This window comes from Podarcis muralis, chromosome 4 (genome assembly GCF_964188315.1).
Source record: "Podarcis muralis chromosome 4, rPodMur119.hap1.1, whole genome shotgun sequence".
In the NCBI taxonomy this organism is placed as follows: Eukaryota; Metazoa; Chordata; class Lepidosauria; order Squamata; family Lacertidae; genus Podarcis; species Podarcis muralis.
Window position 1 is genome coordinate 68,489,574 of NC_135658.1, and position 23,165 is coordinate 68,512,738.

General features: G+C 40.9%; 1 protein-coding gene across 4 annotated transcripts in view; it reads left to right on the forward strand.

The window, feature by feature from the left end:
* ARHGAP6 (Rho GTPase activating protein 6) overlaps window positions 1-22,879 on the forward strand; it is a 188,227-nt gene extending 165,348 nt beyond the window's left edge. For all 4 annotated transcript variants that reach the window (XM_077927510.1, XM_077927511.1, XM_077927512.1 and 1 more), the window contains exons 5-13: window positions 2,093-2,288; window positions 5,185-5,240; window positions 6,005-6,155; window positions 7,841-7,989; window positions 8,794-8,973; window positions 14,650-14,747; window positions 17,465-17,730; window positions 19,136-19,216; window positions 20,919-22,879. In XM_077927510.1, coding sequence (XP_077783636.1) covers window positions 2,093-2,288; window positions 5,185-5,240; window positions 6,005-6,155; window positions 7,841-7,989; window positions 8,794-8,973; window positions 14,650-14,747; window positions 17,465-17,730; window positions 19,136-19,216; window positions 20,919-21,625 — 1,884 coding nt within the window. In that variant the 3' untranslated portion in view covers window positions 21,626-22,879. The remainder of the gene's footprint in view (window positions 1-2,092; window positions 2,289-5,184; window positions 5,241-6,004; window positions 6,156-7,840; window positions 7,990-8,793; window positions 8,974-14,649; window positions 14,748-17,464; window positions 17,731-19,135; window positions 19,217-20,918) is intronic.
* Window positions 22,880-23,165: the final 286 nt, after the last annotated feature.

A 23,165-nucleotide genomic window follows, 5' to 3' on the forward strand; every position in this document is an offset into this window, starting at 1 on the left:
AAAAAACTTGTGTAATTAGACTCCTGGTTCTATTCTAACATTTTAAAAAATAGCATCGGAATAAGTTAAATTGTTTTTCCCTTGATAGGTTAAAAAAACCCCTATTGAGGTTCATAAAAATAACTGGAGTAAAACTTCTAAAACCCGCAGTCATGCAACCTCTTATTAGGACTAACCAAAAAAGTCACGAAGGAATGGCAAGATTTCAAGTTATCTAAACTAGCTTGAAGCCACACATTTTATTTATGCATATTGTTTGACTATGGCTTCCTTTACATAACACTTGTGACATTACAGATATAGAATCTTACGATTGGAGATTTTTATTTTATGCCAGTGTATATTCTCCAGTGTCAGTCGGGAGTCAGTCACACATCCATATGCTTTACACAAGATAATTTAGAGAAAGGTTTTTCCTTCCTGGACAGATACAGGATAGGCAGTTTGTGCTGCCCATTAGTGGTATTTTTGGTGGGCTTTCTTCCTTTCAAAATGAAAAGCCGATGTTTATAATTCTTTCCTCCCTGTATTTTCTACCAGGACATCATCCAGAAAATAATATTCACAAAGTTGGAGCATATTACACTGATTCTGTACCAGCTCCAGTGGCTGCTAAAACATTTCCAGGCCCAATTTAAAGTCCTAATTAGCTAGAGACTAAACTTTTGAACGCCTATGCCCAGCCCTTAGATCTGGTGGCAGAGTCCTTGATCATGGACCCTCTCGTAAGGTCTTTCACCTTTGTGAACACAAAAAATAGTCTTCTTTTTTTTTAGTGGTGGCCCCATCATTCATTGTGAATCTTCCTCCCAGTGGAGGTATATTTAGTTCTTTTTTATTGTTTTCAAATGAGTCTTAAAGACCCGCTTGATTAATTGTGGTGGTAATGCAATGCTGATGTTGTTTACCCTCATCAGATGTAATTTTAACTGTTATTTTATTGCTGGTATGGAATGAAATGTTTGTATGTTGTGCTTTGTAGTTTTGCCTTTAAATGGTTTAATGATTTATGCTTTGTCCTGAAAGGCAGTATCTTCCATTATGTACACTTTTTCTATGGACTGGTTGTGCCCATGAATAGCAGATGCCTCTGTTGGCCTGTCCAAGGAATAAAGCAATTTTCCCTTCTCAAAATGGCTATTGTGTTTTATTATAGTAGAAGTATAGTCTTCTGTTCTGTAAGGTGCTAGCAGGGAATGCTGGGCACTGCCTGGAATTTGGAATAACAACTCCCCCCCCCCCCCTTAAAATGTGATTTTTAAATGGATAGTGTAATTTGTGAATTTTGGGACTGTGCACCCACATACAGCAGAATGCATGGCTCATTGCATCCAATGGTATTCTAACATCATCAAAACAACTTCCTCCACCTCAGAAAACCTTGTTTGTAATCATCACACCAAACTGGGCAAAGTCAAACAAAAGTCATATTTCAGTCTGCCATCTTGATTAAAAATGGTACCCAATGTCCAAACATAGACGAAGACCACCACCTCCACTTCAGGAACCTTCATGACAAGTTGGGTTACAATATCTCAAGAGGCATCCAAATGGGCGCAGTTGTGAGCTGCCCTACCAAACTGGGTGAGAAGATCCAAACAGAATGGTTTGGGCCCAGGACAAATTTGGGCAAAGTTACATCAAACTGGGCAGTTATGTCTTTAGAGGCATCCACACTGGCGCAGGTTGGACCCATCACACCAAAAATCAGGTGCAGTCACACCAAAGTCACATTTCAGTCCACCATCTTAACTCAGAATGGTCCCTGGTGTCCAAACGCAAATGAAGATCACTGCCTCCCCCCTCAGGAATCCTTGTGTTGAGTTGGGTGATGATATCTTCAGAGGCATCCAAATCAGTGTAGCTTCGACCCATCGTGCCAAGAATAGGGTAAAGTTGTAACAAAGTCACGTTTCAGAACACCATCTTGATTCAGAATTGACTTTCCTGTTTTCTGTTTATGTAAGAATCTGTCCCATGTGTTTTTGGAGCTATTTTTATTCATGGCTATGTCTGCTGTGAAGGAAGACTACAAATGGAATTCTCTCCCACCAACACCCATGTTGATTGTATGTCTTTGTGTATGTTGCAGGGTGCAATGTCTGTGGACTCCATTACGGATCTTGATGACAGTCAATCTCGACTGCTAGAAGCCCTACAGCTGTCATTGCCTGCTGAAGCCCAGAGCAAAAAAGAAAAGTCCAGGGACAAGAAACTAAGCCTTAATCCTATTTACAGGCAGGTTCCTCGAGTTGTGGACAGCTGCTGCCAGCATTTAGAAAAACATGGTAAGTATGATTCAACCTGGCAATGAAAGGTAGGCGACAGACCATCTTGTATTTATTGTACTAGCCATTGGCCTTGACGACTTTTAAAATAAAACTTCAGATATACAAACAATGAAATAAAGATAAATAATAAGATAACAGTTAAAAGACAGTATAGTTATACTAAAACCTTTTACCCAATACAATAAAAAAAACCCAACACAACTTTTTTCCATTTAAAGTTTCTTTGCAGCTAAAGGGAACAGTGATGTTTTATATGTCACAAACAGATAAATAACTCCTGACAAAAAGTAGATAATTACTTGATCAGAACTTCTTGTTAAACTTGAAAAATCTTATTTCCTTTGGACCCTCATAAAGGGGACATTTCAATACATAATGGATTACAGTGCTACCTTGGTTCTCAAACTTAATCCATTCCGGAAGTCCTTTCCAAAACCAAAGCGTTCCAAAACCAAGGCGCGCTTTCCCATAGAAAGTAATGCAAAATGGATCAATCCATTCCAGACTTTTAAAAACAACCCCTAAAACAGCAATTTAACATGAATTTTACTATATAACAAGACCATTGATCCATAAAATGAAAGCAATAAATAATATATTGCAGTCACACAATCAATCAGTAGCTGAACTGGGTTCTACACAGTCACAGAAACAAAAGAAAAAAGAGCCACAAAAATGCAAAATAAATAGCAAAAACAGACAGACCTCAGCGTAACACTCAAAACGGAAGTGTAACACTCAAAATGGAGCATGTTCAGTTTTCGAAAAAAGTTCGCAAATCGGAACACTTACTTCCAGGTTTGCAGTGTTTGGGTTCCAAGTTGTTTGAGTACCATGGCGTTTGAGAACCAAGGTACCACGGTACATTCTCCACAAGTTTCAAATTATAGTTGCAGATCTGTTGGGAGACAGGTATCCATCCAACACAGCAGAAGGCAAAATTTGTACTTGTATTTATGCCTACTCCAACCTTATGTCTACTTCAGCTTTACCTTCATGTAGCCTATTCCTTCATTCTTTTTTTTTAATCTAAAAGATCCAAAAGTGCTGCAGGCAGATTATACATCTGTGACAGACATGGATAATGCCACTTTGGTTTCCCATGCTACTTGAGAAAAAGCAAGTGTGTTTTACCAAGTATATAACTCTGTCATGGTGCATTGATGAAATTTCAGTAGTGCCACCTGTATCCTTAAAGGTAAAGGTAAAGGGACCCCTGACCATTAGGTCCAGTTGTGGCCGACTCGGGAGTTGCGGCGCTCATCTCGCTTTATTGGCCGAGGGAGCCAGCGTACAACTTCTGGGTCGTGTGGCCAGCATGACTAAGCCACTTCTGGCGAACCAGAGCAGCGCATGGAAACACCATTTACCTTCCCGCCAGAGCGGTATTTATCCACTTGCACTTTGACGTGCTTTTGAACTGCTAGGTTGGCAGAAGCAGGGACCGAGCAACGGGAGCTCACCCCGTCACAGGGATTCAAACCGCCAACCTTCTGATCGGCAAGTCCTAGGCTCTGTGGTTTAACCCACAGCGCCCCCCACGTCTCGATGCCACCCGCGTCCTGTATCCTTACTTTGTTTTAATTCACCACTTGTCATCACACCTCTGTTGGCTGATAGTAGGGCCAGATATGGGGGGCACGCACACACCCACCCACCCACCCACAACCTGTAAACAATAAAATGAAGAGAAATAAGATGTGCAAGTGTGGTATATCAGAAAACTAGTATTTCGCTTTTTTTTAATGGTTGTACACACAAGTAAATGAATACCTGTGCATATACTTACAAATGGACAAAAGGTTTATGAAACTCAGGCAGTGTAGGGAAGCACTAATTGAGGGCAGGGTAAGGTAGCACACAGGGCAAATACATCCCATCAAACATAGCCCACTAGAGTGTCAACAGAAAACACTAAGATAGAGTTCAATTGAAAGCACTTATATGTAAAAGAACAAAGATAAACGTAGACGTGGAGAAATAAAATGATTGCAACTTAAAGGTAAAGGGACCCCTGACCATTAGGTCCAGTCGTGGCCGACTCTGGGGTTGTGGCGCTCATCTCGCTTTATTGGCCGAGGGAGCCGGCGTACAGCTTCCGGGTCATGTGGCCAGCATGACTAAGCCGCTTCTGGCGAACCAGAGCAGCGCACGGAAACACCGTTTACCTTCCCGCCTGAGCGGTACCTATTTATCTACTTACACTTTGACGTGCTTTCGAACTGCTAGGTTGGCAGGAGCAGGGACCGAGCAACGGGAGCTCACCCCGTCATGGGTGCATTAATATTCAGGTGTATACACATCCTGAGCTGCTGCCAGTCATAGGATAGAAAGGGGAAGTATCTGTCCTTTGTTACTAAGAGATAACTAAAATGGTGTTCAAAATAGCATTTTTAAAATTTTGGGATACAAGTTGTTCACATCTACATTTACCATTTCCAGCCTCCTGCTGTTGCCAGGGAGAAAGCAGCACATGAGCCAGTGCAATACTAAGTTCATCCATAGGCAACTTTTTTCTCTATGCACTTAACTTTTATGCCTACATTAGTGAGCTGAGGCTGAAGTATTTTTATATAATTGAGACATGTGTGTTATGGTTAAAATAGGTCTTAGACTTCCCTCTAGTGTCACCCTTAAATAGTTACCACCGAGTTGCTGAAAAGCAATCATTGATGCATAACAGCAAGCTTCACTGAGGAAAGTACTCACCAATTCTACCTTTTTTCTGAATTGTAGACAAGTTTGGGTTTTATGTTTGGGGTGGATGGGGAGGAGGAGTGATAGCCCTGAGTGTTGCTACAGTTATTCATAGGATGTTTGCTGCAGAAAATGTAAAAATGCTCTGATAATGCATGTTCTACCAAAGCTTTAAATAATTTGTTGTATTTTTCAGGCCTTCAGACAGTGGGCATATTCCGAGTTGGTAGCTCAAAAAAGAGAGTAAGACAGGTGAGACTATAGTACACCTTCCTTTCCCCCCCCCCCTTTCTTTAATGCATACTGAGAATCTGATATTTAAAAAGTCTAAGAGAACAATAATGCCTTTGTAACTTTTCTAGACAAAGCAGTTTACAAGCCACATATCAAACATACTAGGGGGGAAATTATGACCACAAAAATCTCAGAACAATATTTTGAAACATTGCTAAAAGCCATGAAGACTGATACTAATACTGCATAATATAAAATAAAGAGAGTTGGGCAAAACTTGTGGAGTTCAGCCATTCAGATCAAATTAGTTGCTGAAGGCACTGATAAAGAGGTCTTTAAGATCCATTTAAAACCCACAAGGGATAAGATTTGCTTTATAAGGACCATTGTAACCAATGACATGGTCTAGGGTATTGTTCATAAAGGATTTCACTTTTGTACGGTCTAATTAAACTTTCTTTTTTAAAATTTAAATTTAAACTTAACAGGGTTTCTGCAAAATTGAATGTTGGTCCTTTACAATGAAATAACAGTGTACGTTGAAATCATTAACAAAAAGTGTCCATTTGACTGTTAATAATACTGAAATCACTCCATTTCACCTTAAAACAATACAGACTTTGGTCCGTTTCCTCATATTATACTGTTTTCTTAGCAGATGTGGAACATGGCACAGTTTCCAAAGTATTAACCTAATGCATCATCCCCCCTTATTTATGATTTGTAGATTAATAATGTAGATGTCTAGATGTGACCTTTTCCCTTTGTGTTGATTTTTCCAGTTACGCGAAGAGTTTGACCGTGGTGTGGATGTAATGTTGGATGAAGAACACAGCATTCATGATGTGGCTGCTTTGTTAAAGGAATTTCTTCGTGACATGCCTGATCCACTCCTGACTAGGGAGCTTTACACTCCTTTCATCAATACTCTCCGTAAGCAGAGCAACCTCCTCCTTTACAGATTCCTTATAAACCTACACCACACAAACTCTGCGTAAGGTGTAAAAGTGCAGTTGAAATGATTTGTTCCTAAATGAACCTGTTTAAAATGTGCGTAGGGTCCTAAACACTTCTTTGTTAAATTTTTGAAATGCGGGAAACTTAAAACAGCTGCCAAGTACCTAATGTGGTTTAATGGGTGGAGTTCGGAGTATGGGCTAAGGATGAAGTCCCTAGATAAAGTAATCAGTTCTTGGTGTGTAAAATGAGAGTTGGGAGGACACAAAAGTATTTTGATTTCTGAGCGTGAAGTAGATGATGACTATATTCTTAAGTTGGCAAAAGAAAAGTTGGCTCTGCCATTATTTCCCATTATACTTATTGCCTGTTCCTGATGAACCTCTATGGCTAATCCTAAACAGCTTTCCTCAACCTGGTGCCGTCCAGATGTTTTAGACTGCATCTCAAGCGTGGCCAGTTGCCAATGTTCATCATGTGTGCATGCAAATTGACTGCAGTTTGTAAAGCTATTATGCTTTCCCAATCTTTAAATAGTAGTGCCAAGCACTTGGGGTTGTAGCCAACATTGTGCAAGTGAAACACAAGTACAGACTACAGGTCTCTCATTTCTTTCCTTCCTGCAGCCCTGCAGAGCACAATTTTCTTCACCGATTTTTCAGTAATGCCTCCTATCCACTGCAGCCATTTACAACACAACCCTTACTCCCTGAATGACCCCTGACCCTGTAGAGAAGCTTTTTGGGGAGTGCAAGTGTTGGAGGGCAGAATGGAGGAAGGGAAAAATTTGCTGTGTAAGCTTGCCTCCCACTTGTGGAATATTGGATCCATTGTCTACCTGGAACTAATGTGAGAGACAATGTATGATTTTGTCCACTTGTACACAATGCTGACAATACTGTATTCAGCCCCACTCACTGATTTAGAATAAGAGGAAAAATGTGATCTATAGTTGAATTTTCTCTAGAAACTTCCTCAAATGTTGATTTCATGTTATCCTGAGATGAACTCCGTTAGAATATACCTGTTGCTTCATCAAGTTGACGTGAATCCTGTTTTTTTCTAGACTAGAGCTGTGCACGAATGCCTCTTGAATTTTTTCTTCCTATTCTCAGGGACGGGATTCAATATTATCAGTGACAATGGTGAAGCTTATTTTCTTTTCTCAACAAGTGACAACTGCAGCAACCATGGTGGCAGCCTGGCTACCATTTTGCATTCCCCACAATGGCTCAAACCTAGCATTATCCCAGGTCATGGGAGAAGAGAGGAATTGGTGGCCAGTGATGAAGAATAGTCAGAGAAAATTCTGTGAAGTGGCCTTTTCTTCTAGCGAAATGAGAGAAAATTCTCAGAAACTGAGAAAAAGGGAGATGTTTTGGCTCAGCTCTAGATTATGTTCTTGTACAGGCAACACCAGTTTTGCTTGTGTTCAAAGAACATGCAACAATGCACACATGGGCTGTTTTCAGACCCGGAAGAGGTTGTGACGGGGGTGGAGTGGGGTGGAACAGGAGCAAATTGGGGGTTGCCTGCATTTAATTGCAGTTGATATAAATTATATAGGAATATCATGTCAGTTGAGAGATATGTAACATGCCTGTCCTGGTGTACATAACCATGAGCACATTCCTTAGAGTACTTTCCCCCCTCTCTTTTAGTATTAGAGCCCCATGAACAACTAAGCACCCTGCAACTTCTTATTTATCTTCTACCTCCCTGCAACTGTGACACCTTACATCGACTCCTCCAGTTCCTTGCGACTGTAGCTAGCCATGCAGAAGACAGGATAGACCAAGACAGCCAGGATGTAAGTTCAGATCATTCATTTTTTCTATGGCTATTTCTGGAGGATGCTCTGAAGAACAGAGAACTGAATCCACACACACACACACACCCATTTGCTTAATTTTCCAGTACAGCATCTTTGTGTTTATTAACAGTTTCCATGTTTATTAATATTTTTTATTGTTAACAACAAAATAAGTGATTTTTCAAAAGTGGCTTTGATATTTGCTGCATTGCGAACAAAAAAGGGGGGGAAAGAAATGCTTTAAAATGAAAATTCCAACCCGAATGTTTTGATTAAATTTCATATATAAAGAAATTCTAGTTGGAAACAAAGCATTGGCTGTGTTTAACTCCTCTCTCCTTCCCTAAATCATACTAATCTTGGTAAATTTTATTGCAGTTATTATAAGTTAGCAATTCCTATTTCATCTTTTCAATAGTTTTGTAAACTTTAATTTTAAATAATGGATAAAGTATACTGTACACAATTTCCTTTGGATTATTTGTGCTCTGGTTATAGATTTCTTTTGGAAGTTGAATATTAGGATATGTTCTGTGCTTTCCAAATATTACTTTCCCTTACCTCATGCATTGCAGCATAAATATGGGAGGGATACCCTCACAGAGGAGTTTTCCACTTCAGCAGTGCAAGTTTCCAGTAATCACCGGTGCTGGAGTGGAAACTTACCACTTTATGTGGCATTTGTATAGAAGAGCCTGACCACTGAAAAGCAGCTTATCAGAAATAAATTCAGCCTGCACTAAATTCCAGGCAGCCATTCACAGAATCAGGTAACTCAACTTTATTTCTGTTTTGTTCCAGATTCCTGGCAACAAAATGACATCACTTAATCTAGCCACTATATTTGGACCTAACCTGTTGCACAAACAGAAGACAACAGACAAAGAATTTACCGTTCAAAGTACAGCGCGAGCTGAGGAGAGTACTGCAATCATTGCTGTTGTACAAAAGATGATAGAAAACTATGAAATGCTTTTCATGGTAGGCAAAGTCTTCTTTCTTTTTCATTATTGCAGGTTATGAATACACTTCCTAACTTTTCTCCTGTGCTTTAATTTCAAAACATGCAGTGCTCTCTATTTATATATTATATATCAGCTGTGACATTGCCTTTTTAATGTACGGCAAAACACTGCTGAAAAAGACTATTGTCAATATGTGGTGAAAATCTCATGAGATAAAAAACAAAACACCAGTTTAGCATCATGAACTTGAGATAGCATCATATATTTTCAGTTGTTGATAAATAAAGTCCCTTATGTATTAGCATACAGTGTTTTTATCCTGTGGAGTACAATTCTTTGAGAAGTAGCTCCATAAGAATTGCAGATGTTTCTCACTTCAGAAGGAAAAAAAGAATGAACATGGATGCATATTCCTTCACACACATTGAAGGCCTTCCATGGTAAGGTGAATAGTGTGGATTATGAGGTTGACAATTAGAGCAGAAAGGCCTTGGGAACTACAAAATTATTGCTCACTTGCATATGAGGTAGAAAGTGCAACAGCAACTCATAATGAAATTCAAAACAACAGTTAGTGTTTCCACAGACTGTCATGTTTTCTGTGCAGTAAATATAAAATAAGCATATTTCATCAAACTCATCTTTCATCAAGGTTTCTCTTCTGCTCCAGGGATATTCCCACAGGTATTCATGCACACTTCCCAGTATTTTTTAATTGGCAATAAACTTCTACAAGATAGCACATTCTTTTGCACACGTGGGTACTATGGTTGCATAACATTATTACTTAGCTTGAAGTAATACAATAACTGTATCTGACACCTGCTAAGCAGAAGAGGGAGTGATGCTGATTATTCGTAGCCCAAATGGACTAGAACAGACATAGGCAAACTTGGCCCTCCAGATGTTTTGGGACTACAACTCCCATGATCCCTAGCTAACAGGACCAGTGGTCAGGGATGATGGGAAATGTAGTCCCAAAACATCTGGAGGGCTGAGTTTGCCTTGCCTGGACTAGAAGGATCAGTTCATGTGGCACAATCCCAAAAACTAAAGGCTTCCTGTTTCCTATTGTGGCCCCAAAATGCCCATGGGAAGTCCACAAACATGATATAAATTCAATTGCCTTCTCCCACTGTTCCTACCCAGTGACTGGTGTTTACATGCATAATGCCTTCAATCCTGGAGGTAATGCATAGCCATCAGTAGCGTTATCCTCTATGAATTTGCCTAATCCTTCTTTAAATCCATCTATGTGATCATTGCCACATCTTGTTGAACCAAATTCCATACTTTAATTATATGCTATTGAAGAAGTACTCCCTGGAGAAAAGAAGTTCAGGCACCAATTCTGTTTAACACAGAGCAGAGGATATTACAAACCAGAGGCCAAGGCTGCTGCTGCCATGTAGTTCTCCCTTCAAACAGCTATCTTGATGGCACTGAAATGCTTACAAGAGGGGACTGATATAGTTGGCCTCCTCCCTTGCTAACGACATGGGTGGTCCTGGCTGCCTTGGCCGCAGAAGTCTCTCTTCGTAGAGACAGTTGAGTTCCTTGCAAACCCTTTTTGTTTTTACCACCCTGAGTAATTTGGTGTCACCAGCAAACTTGGCCACCTCACTGCTCATCCATATCTCCAGATCATTTATGAACAAATTATAAGGCATTGGTCCCAGTGCAGATACTTGGGAGAGTCTGCTTCTTACATCCTTCCATTGTGAGAAGTGTCATTTAATTCCTTCTCTCCACTTCAGCTGTTACAGAACAAAAGTGCCCAAACCCTAAGATAGCTTCCCCACCCCCCTTTCCACTTTCATATTACAGTTGCTATGGAAAATCTCCATCTGGGTACAGCCTTAGAAAGATTAAATACTTACAGCAACATGGTACCTTATGTAAGTAACTGAAGTATAGCTAAAGCAATCAAGTGTTAGAAGGCAACTGTGGTTAATATCCATGGTGTCTTCCTGTACAAATAGGTTTCTTCTTCCAGCAAATGATTGATTGAGTTTGTTTGTGGGTGTGTTTTGTTTTTTTTTGTGCTGTTGACTTTTTACATGGTGCAGTGGCAGCCATGGGAGCCTTTGGTTGAAGAACCTCCATCTGATCAGTGGAAATGGCCAACATAGTTAATGCTATTTGTAGCTTCTGGAAGAGAAAAATATGTCATTGAATGTATGCTGGACATGAATAAAAATATTTTATTCTGTGAACTATATATACATGATCTGGTTTCCCTTATAGTGGAAAAATGACTCTCAATTCCTATGACTTCTCCTTTTTTGAATCACTTGTTGTCAGTATTGATTGATTGGTTGATTGATTGATTGATTGTGGGTTTAATAAAGGTAAAGGTAAAGGGACCCCTGACCATTAGGTCCAGTCGTGGCCGACTCTGGGGTTGCGGCGCTCATCCCACATTATTGGCCAAGGGAGCCGGCATACAGCTTCCGGGTCATGTGGCCAGCATGACTAAGCCACTTCTGGCAAACCAGAACAGCGCACGGAAACGCCATTTACCTTCCCGCCAGAGCGGTACCTATTTATCTACTTGCACTTTGACGTGCTTTCGAACTGCTAGGTTGGCAGGAGCAGGGACCGAGCAACGGGAGCTCACCCCGTCGCGGAGATTTGAACCGCCAACCTTCTGATCGGCAAGTCCTAGGCTCTGTGGTTTAACCCACAGCACCACCCATGGGTTAAATACTGCATAGCAAATGTTGATGCACAGCAATGCCCTTGGGCAGTGTATGGAGCAACACATTTCGATGCATTACTCTACAGCCCACATTTATGGGGCTGTATGATGAGATGAGAAGGCAAGAGGGAGTGGATAAATATTTGTGGGGAAAGCAGGGTTTGTGGGTATGTTTTATTTAGTTCAATGCAATTGAAAATACTTCTAATTAAGAAACTGAAGTTTAAAAGCAGTGTTATAGTATTGCGACACAGTCAGTTTGCATTCTGCACATTGCTTTTGAACCAATGTCAAAAAGTAGTAGTATAATAGTATTGCCACTGTGTTTGACTGGAAACAAGTGAAGTGCCTAAGGCAGAGACTGGTAACCTCCCACCCTCCAGATGCTGTTGGACTACAACTCCCATAAACCCACATCATGGCATGGGGAAGATGGGTTTAAACCCCCTTCCACCAAGTTGCTTCCCAAACACTAAAGTCTGCTTTTAACTTCCTTATAAGCAAACAGGAGTTTCTGACATGGAACACTGACATCTCATCTAATTGCATCCTAAATCTGATGAGCACAGTTGTTCTGGCTGGGGCTGATGGGAGTTGTAGTCCAAAACATCTGGAGGGCTTCAGGACACATGGGCTCTTGCTGCTTTGGCTTCTCACTTGCATCCTGTTCCTTCACCTTAATCTTCAAGCACAATATACAAATTGAGTTAAGATGCTCCTTTCGGTTCATGCAGAACCTTCCTTTTCTGAAGCCCATAAAGGATATATTCTTTAATTCCAAAAGACAGGTTCTAAATATAACGAGGTGGGGTCCTGCTTGTGGGGTGGGGGCAAGTTATCTTGATTCCCGTGCACCAGTCCCTACACTGTTTCTGAGTGTCCTTCAGTCCTCAACAGTGTGGGGATATTGGCTGCTGCAGTGGAAGATCAGTAAAAGAAGCTTCTCCTTCTGTCTGCCAGCAGGAGCTAACAGGAGCAATGTTTGGACACAACCTCTTAAATAAACAAGGATATTTTATTTCTCTAATGTGGGGGGGAGAGAGCTAGGGTTAAAATATTGAGCTAGTTATTCACTGGATCATTGCAGCTGTAGTAGCCTTTTTCTACCACATCTTTCTTACAATCTGTCATAGATTGCAGGGTGCGGGCAGTGTCTGTCTTCTTTGCTTTTTTTAGAGCGGGTTTTATTATTTTGTTGGAGCTGATAAATATTTTGCCTCTTTGTAGGCCAAGCTAAGTGCCTTGCTGGATGCAAGGGAACAATGTACCATTTCAAATGACGTGTTTATAATTAGAGAGTGCCTGCGGATGTGTGTCAGTTTGACATCAGATACGTACAGTGGAAAAGCATCTCCGTAGAGATTCTTCCTATTTGTGCCAATGTGTTTATTGACTGAACTGAACTGCTTCAGTGGATCTGGCTCAAACCTCTGCCCCGATTTAGCTGCTATAGTGGAATATACTTATATCGAGCTATTTGTGCTTATTTCTTCATTTGCTGTCAGCATTTTGTCTAAGAGAACAACAAGGTGTGTGAGTCTGCAAATTGGACCCTCATAGTCTTTGCTAAGGTGGTAGATCGATTGACAGATATAGGCGTGTTGACTCTTTGTAGCAAATGCTGATAGTTCCCTATCAAGCAGCAGCAAATTGTTTTTCAAACCCCAGAAGTGGTAAGAGGCCAGGGCTGCTGTTTATAGTTAAGACTTTGACATTTGCACTAGTTTCAAATAGAGAAACATTTGGACGAGAGCGTGGATCCACAGCGTACAACTTCAGTGTGTTGCTGCCAAGTTTTCTTTTGCTCCTCCAGCTGTGACCGGTTTCACCACTGAAACTGGAGCAAGATATGCGAAATAAAATCCAGTAGAACAGAATGTGATATTTGGCCTACTGCATGGGTTTATCGTCAGGTCAGAATGGTTCTGCTTGTCAGGATGGATACATAATATTACTACAGGTTGTTTGTGTTTCTTCAGTGAATTAGGATCAGCAATCTGCTGCTGATTTTAGTTCTGTAGTAAATAGTCAGGTATCAGTTTCACATATTTTTCAAAGTTGCAGCAGAACAAAATAGAGAATACGCGCACTCTACAAGTAAATTCTAACTTAATACATGGAGCTGTATTACAAATTCTTTCCACAGGGATGTGTTAAAATCCTAAATAATCTGTCAGGATGATGGAGGCTCAGTTTGGCATTTTTTTGTGAACAGGAGTCAAACTTGAAAGCATTGTGTTTGTGTGTGTGTGTGTGCGCACGCGCGTGCTGTTCTGCCTCCCAAGATCATTCCATCCCAGTGTGAGTCATGAATGCCAGGTCTCTGCCAGGTGTTGTACAGCCCATTAAAGTCAGATATGCATGAATGAAATAAAATGTGTTACTTATAATAAAATTTAAAATGAAGAGCAATTTAACAGACATGAAAATCATTGCACACCTCGTTCTTTTCGTAAGCATGATGAGTATTGATGTTTTAGAACAAATTATGCATTCAGCAATATTGTCTGATACTTGATCAATATTTTATTGAACGATCAGTAAGAGCAATCTTTCTGCAAACTGTGTACAGTCCATTATTTCATATTATTAGAACCACAGTCCTGTGCACTTATGCATAGTAAGGAAGAAATGAGTGGAAAGAGAGAGCAGTTGTTAAATAATAATGCTTTCCTTATATACCGTATTTTTCCATGTATAAGACTAGGTTCCCCCCAAAAAAAATAATGTCACAAATTAGGGGGGGTCTTATACATGGATATATCTCCCCCCATTTTCTTAAATCTGAGTCCCCAAAATCTGAGTCCCCCCAAATAGGGGGAAATCTTATAGATGGAAAAATACGGTACTTATTTCACACAAATAGTTGTAATCATTGATCAGTTGTTCTGTAGTGTGTTTGTTTCATTTTGTTGAAGCTTAACCTTTGACTATATAGTACAACAGTGCATGATTCTGTACTCACCTTTCTGATGCTTCATTCATTTATAGGTCCCTGCTGACCTTCAAAACGAAGTTCTGATTAGTCTACTTGAGACTGACCCAGATGTTGTAGACTATTTGCTGAGAAGGAAAGCTTCTCAGTCATCGTGAGTAATTTGTTTTCCTTTTCCTTCATTGTTTCCACCAGGGATGTGTTTTCTAGCTGAATTATTCAAAAACGTCTAATTTCAAACCCTCTTACATTGATTCAAAAGAACAAGAATGTGCTGTCAACAGTTGTGTCTATTTCATAACTTAATGTGAGTGGTTGTGATTCTAGTGCCTTTAGAATCATTAAATGGTCTTTATGTTTATTTTCCATAGTCCATTTGCTTATGAAATAGGCAGGAATCTGTAATAAACTAATTTAATTGGTTCCATGGCAGGAGTTTTTAAGCATCTTCAATGATATGTATTAATCAGTAGCCTGGTTAGATCGGTACTCGTGAATGCTGATGGGGTTCATCTTTCACATAGCCGTGATCCTGATGTTCACTGAGGGCACAGAAATTCCAATATGTGCATACATGTTCCTTATACAATTCAGCAAAGTGGATAGAACTGTGTACACAAAAGGAACTGGCTCCCCCATTGTAGGGAATATACTTGGTACAGGATGGTTTGCACATATTGGGCACACAGAAAGTTTTGGATCATATCCGTGTTAATTTGTTTCTAGTGCGTGCCAATGCAGCTGTTAGAATCTCAATAGCATTCTCCGCTATACATTCAGTCATTTTAAAGGTTTCCTGGACAGAGTTCAGAACAGTTCTCTCTCTCTCTCTCTCTCTCTCTCTCTCTCTCTCTCTCTCACACACACACACACACACACACACACACACACACACACTTTGTTGTGTCATCAGTCCAGTAGCTTGCAGCTGAGTTCCATGCAGATGTGTTTATCTTCTTTGAAAAGCATGATGGCAATTTCTTAAGAAACTATGTTCAAATGATGGTTGCAAATTGCAGTCACTGTACTTCCCAGGTCAACAATGGAAAATGTATGTGTCTGAGACTTATGACAGAATTGTCACTAACCTATTGTTCTGCTGCTAGTAAAATTTGTTCTTTTTCCATTCATTTCATTAATAATGAGGTACCTAGAAATCACTTTTTATATGTTTTAATGTTAGCGTGTTTCCAGCCGTCATTGCGAAGTCATGGGAAAAAATTTGGCTAGAAGATGAGAGGGACAATTGTTCCACATGAAAAGAATGTGATCCTCATAAGACGTGGCCCGTTCCCATTCCCGTTTGGAGAAATGGCTACAAATAAACTGGGCTGTCCCTCCCCCCCATGAGAAGTTGGAATGTGAGATACGCATTTAGTTAACAACAGCCACCAAAATCTATAACCACATATCTCTTGGGACTATCCTGGTTACACTTGATTATGGATTTTAAATCTGGACAAATGACAAGGAAAATGGTGAAACTCAACAGTGTGAAGTAAACACATGTCCAGCAGTGGAAATAATTGGTTCCATGCAAAATATATGAGAACTACTCCAACACTTCTTTCTCAGGATGGCTGTCTTGAGACTGCTACTTGTAAAGTGTACGTTGTGCCTCTCTGGCCTTTTCACTCAATGCTTTCTCGCCTCTGCTTTTAACTGATTGCCGATGTTTCCATTTCCTCTTATTGGCGTGCAAAACAAAGCTTGCCATGTTTACTACATATCCTGTCAGGATGGAAACGAAAAAATTCAGCTGTGTTGGGCATTATGTAATATTGCTTGCTACTAACACTACTGGAATGACCATCTATTTCTGGATTGCCCACCGACTTACATACCTGGATTTGCAAGGATGAATTTTCAGTTCTTCATCAGTATACTAATATAACTAACCAAAAAACTGGCGGTGAAAGCTTTCTTGTTAAATCTCTTATAAAGCAGACAGTGTCCATCTTAAGCTTTTATCAGGGATTCTTTTTATAAGAAGGACAAGGCTTATTCAAGGTAAGGTAAGACTTTATGTAACTTGGAAGTTTGTTGTATAGTATTTCCACGAATGTTTCCCTTCACCCCACCCTCCACATTTCTTGTGTTATGTCACTTTATTAGATATCTCCTACATAATAATTAGCGATGCGGGTGGCGCTGTGGGTTAAACCACAGAGCCTAGGACTTGCTGATCAGAAAGTCGGTGGTTCGAATCCCCGTGACGGGGTGAGCTCCCATTTCCCACCTAGCAGTTCGAAAGCACTTCAAAGTGCATGTAGATAAATAGGTACCACTCCGGCGGGAAGGTAAACGGCGTCTCCGTGCGCTGCTCTGGTTCGCCAGAAGCGGCTTAGTCATGCTGGCCACATGACCCGGAAGCTGTACGCCGGCTCCCTCGGCCAATAAAGCGAGATGAGCGCCGCAACCCCAGAGTCGGCCACGACTGGACCTAATGGTCAGGGGTCCCTTTACCTTTACATAATAATTTGCCAAATTTTATATTACTTTCCAAAACTGAAATACAACTATTACATATACATGTCAGGGAACCTTTTTTATCCTTTGATTGTAAAAATTACATTGTAGAGAAAACCTTCAGTGTTAACACAAGAAGTGAGTTCTGTTTGAATTATAATTTCACCTGACATATTCTGCAAAACTTCTGTTGTTGTCTTTTTGAAACATCTGTTGATTTGTTTTCGATATATTGTGGCAGTGGCTTTTTTTTTTTTACTTATGTGGTGTAGAAAACAGTCTCCATTGTTATAGAAGTACTTTCATCCCAGTAGCGGTGGACCTGCCTTGCGCGCTTGTTGTTGAAACGCACCATTGATTTCCCTGGGCTGAACTTTCTGTTTTTGTGTCAAACTTTATCAGAATCCCTGAAATGCTCCAGTCAGAAGGTTCGTTCTCCATGGAAGGCCGACATCCATCCATAGACTCAAATCGAGCCTCGAGTGGTGACATCTCGCCTTATGACAACAACTCCCCAGTGCTCTCTGAAAGGTCTCTTTTGGCAATGCAAGACGATATGGCCCTCACTTCCGAGTCAAAGTTATTCAAAGTACCAGAGCAATGTACATTGATCAGCAGTTTGCACCCCAAATCAAGAGAGAATTCCCTTGGATCGTGGTTTGGAAAAGGTACGATCAGCACAAAAGCTAGATGTTTCTCAGTGCACTGTGATGTTATTGCTGTGTATTACATATTTTAAAATACCGTATTTTTCACACTATAGGACGCACTTTTTCCCCTCCAAAAATTAAGGGGAAATGTGTGTGCGTCCTATGGAGCGAATGCAGGCTCCTTGGCTTCAGCGATAGCAACACAAAGCCTCCGAAGCACAGAGGGAGCGCTCCCTCCACGCTCCGGAGGCTTCGCGTTGCTTTTGCTGAAGCTGGGAGAGCAAGACTCTCCCGGATTCAGCGAAAGGAACCTGAAGCCCCCAGAGCGCAGCGGGAACTCGTGCTGCGCTGCAAAGGCTTCAGGGATAGCCGCCTGAAGCCTCCGGAGGCTTCGGGTTCCTTTTGCTGAAGCCGGGAGAGCAAGACTCTCCCGGCTTCAGCAGAGAGGGAGAGCTGCGCAGCGCCCCTTCAGCGAAGCGGGAGGAGAAATGGAAGGGGCTCTGTTTCTCCTGCCGCTTCGCTGAAGGGCGCTGAGCAGAGAGGGGGAGAATTTATTTTTCTTGTTCTCCCCCTCTAAAACAAGGTGCGTCCTATGGTCTGGTGCGTCCTATAGAGCGAAAAATACGGTAGTTCTAGGCTGTCTTTTTTGGTGGGGTGGGGGTGGGGAGTCCTCTGAAGGAAATACACATAAAAAGAATAAAACACTTCCAAGAATTGCAATCAACTGAAAGCAGTAGTAAAGATATTTCAGAAACCACATTCGTACAAAATTCATTCAACACTTAAAAGAAGTAATTGAAAACCTTCAGCAATATAACACATCAAAAAGCTATATCCATACGACCTCTTAATTAAAAGTGGGTCAGAATGAATTATTTTTGAGGTTGCTCTGCGGCAGGGGGCAGTGCAGGATATATGTTCCACGGTATATATGGCCAGTTCCAAAAATCTTACTTGGTCCAGTATTATCTGCTGTTAAATCTCTGTGCAATTTTCTCTGGTCTCTACTTTCTGGATACTAAACATGATTGACAGTACATTTCCCTCCAGTTATTTGGAAAGAAAGTTCTTTAAAGTGGCCTAGCATCTGAAAACCAACTCAGTCCTGTTTTGAGTTTTTCAGTTAATTCACTCTAGAGAATGGAGCCAGTACTTTATTGTAGAGTAGATACAGTTAAGCAAATAAAAGAGTTTTTTCCAGCTGATGAATAATGATCCACAGCTTGGTGCTAGGTAAAAAAAAATGGGGTAAGTTTCATTGCTAAGATACTGCTGCTGAACAGGTATTACCCCTGGTAGACACCTGCCTCTGTTAGCACAAGCTCTTTGTGGGAGGCTAAAAAATTCTCTGGGACCTTGCTACTATTTCCGTTGTTTGACTCTTACAGAATAATCTGCATTTATGTTTCTCCTCATTTTGCAGATGCTTCAGAAGACTATTTCGACATCTGGGGAACCTGGCATTCAACACTGAAAAGTGGTTCCAAAGATTTAGGAATGACAGGTATAAATTATCTTGCTTTTAAAGCATACTTGTATATGTTGCAAGTTTTCGAACATTCACTTCAGAGTATTACATTACTCTGACGTCCTGAATCCCACTCATACAGTTAACAGTCTTGTTTCATTATGAATTTTGGCCCCACGAGGGAGTCAGGTGTGCCCTTAGCAGACAATCTAGGATTCCTTTTTAGTAGATTACTCTGGGTTTGGAATTGTGACAGGTTCCATTAAGGCTTAGATCACAGGAAGGAGCAGAGCATGGAAGCAGAAGCCTGCCATTAGCGTTCTATAGAGAGCAAGCAAGGGCAAGAAAAATAAAAAAGATCCGTTTTAACTGGGGGGCGAGGGGCAAGGGCGGGGAGAACCAGAAGTTATTTCTCTCCTAGAATAGACTTGTGCCTTGTACTTTTGCTTTGTCTCCAAGGAAGAGCGATTCCTATCACCCTGTCTTCCCAGACTCTGGCTTTCTGTGTCCTTGATTGGGTGACTGCTCAAGGCTGTCACTGCTGTCTATAAGCTTCTGTGGCCTTATATGAACCCTGAACTTTGGATGACTTGCATACGCCCATGCCCCACGCCTTTCCATTCTGGACACAGCTTTTGGCTTCTCGAGTGAAGAGAGGTGTTTCTTGGGCAGCCTGAAGTAGACTGGAGGCAGTCCTAGATGGTTGCTATCAGGAGGTTACCCCATGATAGCCATGTCTCTTGTGTGTTTGATTTAATACCTGGTGCGGGTGGCGCTGTGGGTTCAACCACAGAGCCTAGGACTTGCCAATCAGAAGGTCGGCAGTTCGAATCCCCGTGATGGGGTGAGCTTCCATTGTTCAGTCCCTGCTCCTGCCAACCTAGCAGTTCAAAAGCACATCAAAGTGCAAGTAGATAAATAGGTACTGCTCTGGCGGGAAGGTAAACAGCGTTTCTGTGTGCTGCTCTGGTTCGCCAGAAGCAGTTTAGTCATGCTGGCCACTTGACCCGGAAGCTGTACGCCAGCTCCCTCAGCCAATAAAGTGAGATGAGCGCCGCGACCCCAGAGCCAGCCACGACTGGACCCAATGGTCAGGGGTCCCTTTACCTTTACCTTTAAGTGGAGGTTCTGTTTAGAAATTGGAGGTTCCATTTAGCTAATAGCTACCACTCGGCAGACATTTAGAAGATAGTTCAACTTTTGTTTTTTAATGCCATCCAACCAGTGGTGATAACCACATCTTGTGGTGAGGAGAAGCCATAAGCTATGTATGTATTATATGAAAAATTAATTTTGCTCCGATGTTACTGCTAATCAGTTTCATCAGGTGACCATGTGTTCTGGAAATAGGAATAAGAAAGAGAGATTTCTTCTGTCTTTTCAGACCTTTAAAAAAGAAAAAAGCTGGCACCTCAGGTGCAACATTTTATATTTTGACATTTCAAGCAGAGAACTAGGTTCTCCTGAAGGCCCTAGATAGTCAAAATATTGTGGTGGCATTCCAGTGCAAAGCAGACTACCCTTGGCTATATTACCTTAGGGTAGCTTGCACACATGAGCAAAGGTATGTGTATTAAAGTCACCTACAGTATTTTATATTAGTAGGCTGCAGTCCTGTCCTAATATAATTGTGCTTACGTTATGTAAGATCTTGGTGCCTGTATTTTTGCTGCTGCTTAAATGTTGTGTCAAAAGTTACTATATGCTTTATTGACAAACCTTCTCCATGGGCCTGTAGGGTCATACGGAGACATCTACGAGAGCAGCTCACTGCGTCCAGGGCACTGCTCTCTTTCTCAAGGGAACCTGTCTTCACCTCGGTGGCAGGGGAGCGCCACAGAATTAGACAATGGAAAGCAAATTATCCGAAGGAGTCAGACAACAACTGCCCTTCAGGAATGCCGCCCTCATCCTCCCCTTTCTCGGATTTGCAGCACCCCGCAAATGGAAGTTGGCCGGAGGAATTCCAGCCAGTGTGATTCGGAGCAGCATTTTCCTACGAGTAACGCACAGCACCTTGCGGAGCGTGACTCGGATGCCGCTTGTTTGCACAACGCAGTGAACCCGTTGTACCCGAGGCAGGGCGAAGCACTTTGGAAAGATAGGCCTCCGCCGCCACCTTATCCTGACAAGTCAAAGCAGAGTTCTTCCTCGTGCCTTCAGCCAACGGTCTCTCCAGCAGAACATCCGCTGTGGAGGCTCCAGAGGGCAGAATCCCGATCCGGGGCCACGGGAGCAAGAATAATGGCGCAGGTGCCTGAACAGTCTGCCCTGTTTGAGGAGCAGCCGGACAAAACGGAGAGAGAGTGCTCCACCACAGACAGCGAGCAGAACAGTAAAAATCTGTCAGAACCAGATTGGCATGACTGGCAAAGGGATCGATGGCAGATCTGGGAGATTTTATCGCCTGATAATCCAGATGCCCTTCCTGAAACATTAGTATGAGTAGAAACCAGCACTGGCCATGCTTTTTTTTCCAGCTGAAGAAGGAAAGGTAATGGTGGACTGGATTCTAGCTTTTATTGCAAACAAATGTCATTTAATTTAAAACAACAACAACAACAACAACGTTCACTTTATAAAATAATTTTAATAGCATTGTAAAAAAAAATATGAAAAAAAAATTATATTGCTGGTTTTGCAATCATCAGAGGAAGGGAAAATTACATGACAGTTCCAGATCTAACCACTCTGTAAAATATAAGCTGTGTGTACATTAAAAACTACAGCCTTGGTGTTGCTAAGATGTATTTATGTATCTGCCATTCAGATGCTTGTATATTCTGCAAAAGTTTTTTTGGGGGTTTTTTTTGGTACGGTAGTATTGTGTTCATATGCAGAAAACAAGCAACCTTAACTGCTTTTTTTAAAAGAAAAAAAAATATTTTAATCACTGCACTTATATTACCACAAGATGCATTGAGGCTCTCTTGAAGGTGCACAAGCTGGTTTCTGTGCTTTTAATTTAGCCTGTCTGTGGGAGACATATATTTTCACTGCCTACGAAAAACACTAATGTGGGATGAAACAGTTAAAAAGCCATATATTTTATAGTGAGCAAGTTAGAGAGTAAGTGTATGTACCATGTTATTTGCTTTCAAGCAAAAGAATTAAAAATTTGATGCAATATGGTAAAGATAGATATATATATTTAGAATCTTATTAGAAGGCAATTTTGTTAACCCTTCAGAAGCAAGGCCGCGCCTACACCAACCAAACAAAGGGAGCTCAAATTCCTGCCTCCCATTCCAGATAAACTGCAACTTTATATAAACAGTATATAATATATATTTATAAATATTATGGTTTTAAAGTAAACTGGAATCCAAATTTAATAATTGAAGTACTACTTTTCCTTTTAAAAAAAGTTTTCCAAAGTATTATGGAAAAATCCTTGCATACCTTAAGGGACAAGTATTTGCTGAATCCCATATATAGATTCCAGACTAAGTATGACCTTTTTACAGGAAGATTGTGCCAAAAATGCAATGTCATATTTGTTAAATGTTGATGTTCCTGCAAATATTAGCTAAACGGCAAGAATGTTTAGCGCCAGCAGGTGGCAATACATTGCCATTTTTAAAGATCTTCCCCCGTTTTAACAAGGGAAACATCTGCCCATGACATTCTTATAAATATGATTGTCTTTAAGTTATATCTTGTGCCAAAAGGATGGAATAAAAGTCTACCAAAAATATATTTCCATTTGTTGGGTTTGAAATAATGGTGTCAACACACTTGAGAAGGCATATCACAGTACAGTGTGTGCAAATATATTATTTGTTTTGCTACCATACGAGACCAAACCTTTTAAGGCAAACTGTAAGCAAGGGTGATTTTTGAAGTTCTCTCATTCGGTGGCATCTGGTATGGTTTACTGGTGCATTAGGAATACTCAATTATTCCATTTAACAAGCAAACAAATTTCCGGGTTTTGTCCAGAGTATTGCATGTGTGAAGTTAGTCGCATTTTCTTTCTTTCTTT